The sequence below is a fragment of the Peromyscus leucopus genome, chromosome 12, assembly GCF_004664715.2.
Source record: "Peromyscus leucopus breed LL Stock chromosome 12, UCI_PerLeu_2.1, whole genome shotgun sequence".
Lineage (NCBI taxonomy): Eukaryota > Metazoa > Chordata > Mammalia > Rodentia > Cricetidae > Peromyscus > Peromyscus leucopus.
The window spans coordinates 80,202,898-80,210,912 of NC_051073.1; the positions used below are offsets into that span (position 1 = coordinate 80,202,898).

At 53.7% G+C, this 8,015-nt stretch overlaps 1 protein-coding gene across 3 annotated transcripts in view; it reads left to right on the forward strand.

Annotated features, from left to right (window-relative positions):
- Ppil2 (peptidylprolyl isomerase like 2) overlaps nt 1–7,758 on the forward strand; it is a 28,670-nt gene extending 20,912 nt beyond the window's left edge. For 2 of the 3 annotated variants that reach the window (XM_028856693.1, XM_037209954.1), the window contains 9 exons: nt 401–490; nt 813–846; nt 1,370–1,487; nt 4,237–4,293; nt 4,897–4,969; nt 5,065–5,127; nt 5,250–5,386; nt 5,660–5,781; nt 7,351–7,758. In XM_028856693.1, the coding sequence (XP_028712526.1) occupies nt 401–490; nt 813–846; nt 1,370–1,487; nt 4,237–4,293; nt 4,897–4,969; nt 5,065–5,127; nt 5,250–5,386; nt 5,660–5,756 (669 nt within the window). In that variant the 3' untranslated portion in view covers nt 5,757–5,781; nt 7,351–7,758. The remainder of the gene's footprint in view (nt 1–400; nt 491–812; nt 847–1,369; nt 1,488–4,236; nt 4,294–4,896; nt 4,970–5,064; nt 5,128–5,249; nt 5,387–5,659; nt 5,782–7,350) is intronic. The other variant, XM_028856694.1, reaches the window with a different exon arrangement.
- The last annotated feature ends 257 nt before the right edge of the window (nt 7,759–8,015 follow it).

The window sequence follows — 8,015 nt, forward strand, 5'->3', positions numbered from 1 at the left end:
TGAGTAGCCATGTCTTAAATGTGGGGCTGAGAACCAAAGTACCCTAGCTTTGTTCCCTGGAGTTCTAGCAACATAGTCTGCCTCTTTGGCTCCCCCGCTAGGTGTGTGTGCAAGTTGGAGGGACAGGCCATGGTTCCCCTCGCTAGGTGTGTGTGCAAGTCGGAGGACAGGCCATGGTTCCCCTCGCTAGGTGTGTGTGCAAGTCGGAGGGGCAGGCCATGGTTCCCCTAGCTTCTGCTATGTGTCATGGCTGCAGGACTCTGTTGCTTACTTAGCTTTGGGGGTCAGACTGAACCAAGGTCTGCAGACAAGTAGCTCCCTGTTGTGATTAAAGGCCTACATGTCTTTGTGACTCTGCTGTTGACCACTGTGCCTCATAGAATATTGGGATATTTTGCAGACACCAAAAACCTGTGAAAACTTCATCAAGCTCTGCAAGAAACAGTATTATGATGGTACCATCTTCCACAGGTCCATCAGGAACTTTGTGGTGAGTGGTACATGCTGCTGCTGGCTATGACGCTTGATGACATGGGCAGCATCCATGAACCAAATGGGCTTGTATCTGTCCTGTCCCAGACACCTGGTTTAGGCTATGTGTGACCAGGGTAGGGTCTTCAGGTGTATCTTGTGCCAGGGATCCTGTAGCTGGCTCTTGAGTGCTCGCCCAGAAAGACCTGGGGTCAGAAAGGAGGTCCCTGTCCTTACTGTAGCCCATGCCATTGGGAAGCCTGTCTGGTTAGTAGGTAGGGTGAGCAGTGGGTGATGGGCAGCATCAGAGCCAATGACCTCACTGGGTTTTGTTTTTACAGATCCAGGGCGGTGACCCCACAGGTACAGGCACAGGTAGGTGCCGGGCCTGTCCACTGGAGTAATGCAGGTAGCTGTACTATGGGGCCTAGTGGAAGCTGGGTCTGAAGAGCTCTGGATGTGGAATCTCAGACTTTGGGGTGCGGGTGGCTTGCAACTCAGTGTCTGCCTTCTGGGCCACCTTGGACATGCCCCTTAGTTTTCCCATGGAGAGGGTCCTACCATCCATAGCAAGACAGAGGAAAGTGTGAGGTCCTCAGAACCCACCTGCTCATTGACAGGAGGTTGCCCATGCCCTCCCGTCATATAATAAGGTGGCCCCATGGCTCCTACAGGGCGTAATAACCTTTTCCCCAAGCTCTCAGCTCCGTGGGCCAACTATGACTTCCACCCATGTGTTTGAATGATTCCTTGTAGCTTTGGCCCTGTGCCCCGGCCCACAAAGGGGAGTGAGTAGTCTCAGCTTGATGAAGGCAGGCACTAGGATCTAGGGTTGTCGAGAAGGGGCCTCAGGGCAGGGTACTCTCTCTCCTGACCGCTGACCGCTCTTCTGTTCCAGGGGGAGAGTCGTACTGGGGCAAGCCTTTCAAAGATGAGTTCCGCCCCAACCTGTCACATGCCGGCCGTGGGGTGCTCAGCATGGCCAACTCGGGGCCCAACACCAACAAGTCTCAGTTGTGAGTCCAGGTCCCGCTGTTCTTGCTTGGCTGCTGGTGGTTTTCAAAGCGCTTGGAGTTCTCCCCTAAAAGTTGTGCTGGGCCCAAGTCAAATCCAAGTATGGTAGTGCACAGCCAGATGGAGCACAGGCCCCTCCAGGAAAGGAGCCCAAATCAGCTGGTAGAATAGCATTTCGAGTTCCAGGGAGTGGGCATGAGAAGGTCCCCAAAGGCCTCTTGGATGTGCCAGGCAGGAGTGTGTGGGTGCCGGGGGCCATGCAAGGTCCAGTGCTTTGGGACAGGTGGTTGGGGAGAGGTGCTGATGTCTGAGGCAGCGTGTGTGGTGGTCGGTGGGAAGGCTCTTGGGTGTCTGGTCTTGTGTTTTGGAATAGGTGTGTATTGTGTTCTACATTTAAGAATATATCTTTCTCTTCTTTTTTGTGCTGGGGTGTGAATCTAAGGCTTTGTGCATGCTAAATACATACATGCTATGCCATTGAGAACTGTCTCCAGCCTGGCTATATCTTTTATCTTTGAGTATAGTTTTGTTACTTTCTTTTTAAAAATTTTTCTTTGAGTGTAGTCCTGGCTCTTGTGGAACTCACTATGTAGACCAGGCTGGCTTTGAACTTAGTGGGTTCTGCCTGCCTCTATATCCCGAGTGCTGTGTTTGAAAACATGCACCATCACAATTGGCTACAGCTGATTTTATATGAGGGTGTTCGTGCCACATTCTGCACGTGGAGGTCAGAGGACAACTTTGTGGGGTCAGTACTGTCCTTCCATCTTGGTGTGGGCTCCACCGGTTGCGTCTAGGTTGCCAGGGCCACACAGCAGGTGTCTCCACATGCCGAGCCAGTTTGTCAACTCAGTTTCATCATTTTCTGTGTGGGGGTCTTCTGTCTTCCTGAACAATGCTTATCCTAAGGAATTTTATTATTTGTGGGTTTTTGTTTGTTTTGTTTTTTCAAACAGGGTTTCTCTATGTAGCCCTGGCTGTCCTGTAGACCAGGCTGTCCTCGAACTCACGAGATCCGCCTGCCTCTGTCTCCTGAGTGCTGGGATTAAAGGCGTGAGCCACCACCGCCAGCTTACATTGATACAAAGTTTCATTATGTAGCCCTGGTTGATTGTACTGGAACTCTGCCTGTGGACAGGTATGGGCCATCACACAGCTACAATCAGATAGTCTTTTTAAAAATGTGCATTGGTGTCTTGCCTGCATGTTGTCTGTCTGTACCAGGGTGTTGGATCTCGAGTTACAGACAGTTGTGAGCTGCCGCGTGGGTGCTGGGAATTGAACCTGGGTCCTCTAGAAGAGCAGTCAGTGTGCTTAACTGCTGAGCCATCTCTCTAGACCCTGCAATCAAATCTTAAAAAAAATAAAAATTACGTGTATGGGTGTTTTGCCTGCATGTATGTTTGTATGCTCATGTATGTTTATGCCTGAGGCCGGAGGAGGCCAGAGAGGGGTTGGTCCTGGAGTTACAGGTGGTTGTGTGAAGTGCTAGGAACAGAACCCTAGTCCTGGAAGAGCAGCCAGGTCCTTTAACTGCTGAGTCCTCTCTCCAGCTCCTCACGTAGTTTATAGGAGGAGTTTCTTTGTAGGGATTTGAGCTTATCAGAGAAAGACATCTTTCCATGTCATCGGTCACAACACTGTCACTGTGGGTTGTTGGAGGTAGGCACATGCGTGTCCTGCCGTTCTCCGGATGAAATGGGGTCTTGTAGTCTGCTAACATTTGTCACTGGACTTGGATCTTAGGATAGGTGGCTGAGTTGCCGGAGGTCTAGTTTTTAATGTCTGTCTCAATGATCACATGGCTATTCTCTTGGTCATATGACTGACCTGTTGCTGTTGGGTGTGGATATGAGAGATGTGCACAGAAAATAATTTTACATTGTGTGCCAGCCGAACTTGTACCCTGACTACTTACGTTTGCTGGGCCCTCTTTCCAGGGCATGTGACAGCTTTATTTTGGCCAGCATTTCCTTACAATCTTCTCAGAAACTTAAAAAAACAAAAACAAAAAACCACCTAAATATTTCTGTTGCATTTGTTTTCCCTGTTGCTGTTTTTCACTTCCCTCTTACTCTCTTCAGGTTTTTTTCCATTCTTTTTCTAGCTTCTTTTATGATGTTAAAAATTCACGAGCTAGGTGTGGTGGCACACACCTGTGAGGTAGCAGCAGGAGCAGTCCAGTCATCCTGGTCCCAAATGAGTCCTTCAGCCAGTGACGGGGCTTAGACTGTGCATAGGTGTGGCGTGATGTCTCAAGACTTGCCTGGTGGCCTTAGGAGCGCCCCTGCTTGCTGGGTGATGCGTGTTCATTGCAGCTACAGATGCAGTCCTCTGTGGCTCACAGTAGGACCGAGTCCACCCACCACTTTGTGACCTCACCCCTCCTGCACTGCAGCCCACCCCGAATACTTTGTGCTTCCCATTGTATTTATCTAGAGTAAGGCGCAGGCCCCTGTGCTGGGGCTGCAGGGGTGAGTCCCCACACTGCTTTCCTCACGCTGTCACCCTTGACAGTCTGTAGTCTGGGGCGTCCCCCACACAGCACATACCTGGCCTGTTCCCTTCATCCTGGTAGGGCTCTGCCTTCCTGGGGATAGTCTGATAGCTAGCTCAAGCCTCCAGTCTCTCATGGGATTTGGCAGCCAAGCTCCGGGCTTTCTCCAGTTTCTCCCGAGGAGCAGTCCTTACTAGAGCTAGAGCATGCTGGGTGGGCCGGCTGCTTCCCTGACCTCCATGTACCTTCCCCAGCTTCATCACGTTCCGCTCCTGCGCTTACCTGGACAAGAAGCACACCATCTTCGGACGGTAAGAGCAGGCGCTGTGCAGGGCCGCAGTGCACCGTGGGCCTTCACTGCCTTTCCCTAGACCTGGGGGTAACCCCACACTGTCCCCGCTGAGGACTCGGGGTGTTCTTGGGGGGGAAGGTTGGCTCTCCAGGCCTGTGGAGCCAAGGAGACCTGGGCCGCTCTACCTCCTCTTCTCTCTCAGGGCCCCTTCCCCTTTCTCCTCAGCCCCGAGTCTGAGGGTCAGCAGATTTTCCCACAAAGGACACACAGTCTGCTGATGACTCAATTATAGAGTTATAGGGGAAAAGAGCTAGGTACAAAGGATTATTAGTTCCTGGCCGGCCTCAGTTACTTGTGAGTTCGAGGCCAGCCTGGGTTATATAGATCATGCCTTAGCAAACTGAGGGAAACAACATATGGAAACAAGGACTTGACTCAGCCACCCTGGCTGGGTGTGGTTTGCCGCCCCCTTCTCTGCTGTGGCTCATCCTGTCCTGCCTGGTGACTAGTCTGGCCTCTCTGAGGCCCTCCACTGCCAGGCCTCCTCTTGGCATGTCTCGACTCTGCCTTGAGGGTACTCTGCTCAGAGTACACGAAGACCCCCTCTGTCCCTCTGCTACAGGGTTGTTGGGGGTTTTGACACGCTGACAGCTATGGAGAATGTGGAGAGTGACCCCAAAACTGACCGTCCTAAGGTATGTACCGAGGGGGATGGAGGACCCGCCTACTGGGCGCTGGCGGGGAGTCTGCTCCCGCTCACGGAGCCTTTCTGCTGTCCTCCTTCCACCAGGAGGAAGTATGTATATGCACGACCACAGTGTTTGTGGACCCCTATGAGGAGGCTGATGCTCAGGTGAGGAAGGGGTCGGCAGGTCATGCTGTTGGTTGGACACAACCTGGGGGCTCTGGATCAGCCCTGTGCTCCCTCCTAGACCCCACCCTGGGGCTCTGGATCAGACGTTGTGTTACTCCCAGATTGCTCAGGAGCGGAAGAAGACACAGCAGCAAGTGGATCCAGAGGCCAAGGTCAAGATGAGCCAGCCCCAGCCTGGAAACCAGGGCCCCCAGACATACCGCCAGGGGGTCGGCAAGTACATCAACCCAGCAGCCACGTGAGTGTGCTTGATGGGTGGCATCTCTGGAAGCTGGGACCTCTTCATCGTGCTCCTAGGGGGTGACCAGACTGGAGACGACAGCTAAGAGGTCTAGACAAGGCCCCTGTGCAGGCTAGGATGCTGTCATGGTGTCATGTGGGAACAGCACTTTGTAGAGAGAGTGCTTCTAAAGTTCCAGAAAGCTCTCTGTGAACGGAGCTTCCTCAGAGGACTCGGGTATGGGCACCTGGCTCCTTTGTGGCAACTGGAGTCGTTTCCTTTGTGTCTCAGGAAGCGAGCGGCAGAGGAAGAGCCATCAACCAGCACAGCTGTCCCCACGGCCAAGAAGAAGCCCAGCCGGGGCTTTGGGGACTTCAGCTCCTGGTAGCAGCAGGCTGGCTTCATGGACCCTGGTAGGGGCAGGGCTGTGGGCTTCAGGGTCTGTCTCAGCTGCCTGCCCTTGTCAGTTTAGGCTGGGAGCCAATAAACCTCTTGCCTATGGCTGGGTCCAGTTTTGGCCCCTGGGACCCCTGGCTTCCCCACCCCTCGGCTGTACCTGTCTTGGGTTAGTGAGGACGGCTGTGGGTTCTACCCCCACCCGGCCCACCTCTGCCTCAGGACGGCTGTGGGTTCTACCCCCACCCGGCCCACCTCTGCCTCAGGACGGCTGTGGGTTCTACCCCCACCCGGCCCACCTCTGCCTCAGGACGGCTGTGTGCTCGCTCGGCACAGTTCCCTGGCTAGTGCCACCGCCTAAATATTCTTTTAAAAATGCAGGTTCTCAAGGGGCTGCTGTAATCCCAGCACTCAGAATACCAAGGCAGGAGGGTTGAGTGTTCAAGGTTAACCTGGGCTACATTGGGAGACTGTCTCAAAGAAATTTAGATAATGGAGATGGAGATTGGTTCTCAGACCCTGTTTGGATCCTGAGGTGGAGCTTGCGCTCCGAGGCTTTGATGAGATCTCCTGGGCTTCCTTCTGTTAACACCACTTACCCTGCCTTGCTTGGGACAGGCATGCTCATTGTCCTGTCCGCTCAGTGCTTTCTGCATCAGCCATACGTGAGCCTAACCAGTAGCTTGTGCTGTGATGACAGTGTGAGGTCCCCATGAAGAGGTGACCTCCCTGCTGACTCCTCCTGACAGTCACCAACTCCTTGTTCTGTGTTTGGAAACAGGGTCTATCTCTGTACCCTTGGCTGTCCTGAAACTCTCTATGTAGGATCAGGCTGGCCTTGAACTCAGTGCGCCAGGCCTGGCTTGCCGACCCCGTCTGATCCCAGGGCAGTTGTCTCTGTCCTGAAGGCCCTGCCATTGGCTCCTGTGTGCTCGGCAGCTCCTCCCATCTCTTCCTCATTGCTCTGCCTGCATCTTGACCCGGGCTGGCCTCCAGCTTCCCCAGCTGCCTCTACACAAGTGTGGGCAGACTGTCCCCTCCGGACAGTGTCATGCTCAGCCCGTCCCTGGGTCACCGTGACTCACATGGTCGGTGCCACACTGAGCTGTGACCTGGACGTGCTGCTTGGCGTCCTCTCACCTTGCCCCAAACCTTGTATCCACACCGTCCCTGAAGCTCTTGGTTCAGGTGCTGCTTCTCCTGTGATGTCAGAACCACAGCCCAAGCTGGGTGTGTTTGGGAGATGGACAGAGTCTGTCTGTCCTGCCCCACTACCCTGCCTTCCCTCATCCACTTCGGCTGCTGCTCGTCACTGGCTCTTCTTGAGGCAAGAAGGAGGCCTGTCCCTTGCTCACAGGCCAGCTACACTTCTCCAGCCCACTAAGCCACCTGCCTATGGGTGTCAGTTCAGGCCAGCACTCCATGGTGTCCATCCACTCTGCCTTCCTCTGCCTTTTCAGGACCCTCTGTTGTCTCCTCTGCCACCGGCAAGCTGATGTCTCCCAGTTACGACAGGTGGGGGGCACACAGTCAAGGGCTCTTCTGACAGACAGCAGGGCCTGACTGTATTCTTATACTTTCCCCAGGCCACACTTAAAAGCTCCCTACAAGGTGGTGTCAGAGAAGCATCAGCTCCCAGAAGCCAGGTCCTCAGGGCTCTGAACCCCTGACAGGTCCTCTGCTCCCCGTGGATGCTGCCGGAGACTGTGCCCATCCCTCAGGGCAAGCGCTCTGGAAAGCTGCTGTGTGACAACCGCAGCTTTGTTCTGTCCCTCACAGACCTGCCACCAAGGGCTGACAGCTTCGGCCGGGGACCCGGGAAGCTGAGAGTGCTCTGTGCTTGACCTTGGTGGTCCTGCTGCTACTCACGACGAGCTCCGAGCTGCTTCAGGTCACCCACCGTCCAGTCAGCCTCACCCAGCAGTCTACGCTCGTCCCAAGGGGGCAGCTGCATCCTCTTCCACTCCTGTCTTCCAGGACGGAGGATACAGCCCACTAGGCTTGCATTTCCACGGGTTTGTGTAGAGCTTAAATGGTAGCTTTTTAGACAGTAATGACACTTGGATTTTGAAACCTGCCTGATGAGGTCATCAGAAAATAAAGGATTTTTTTAAAGAAAAAAATCTCTTTTCTAATACCTGGCAGATGCCATCAAGAATAGCAGCATTAAGGTATAAAATACTGTGTACATGCTAGCAAGACAGCGACACAGTAAGTCCCATTTACAAAGCAGAGTGGTGGTTATGACCTG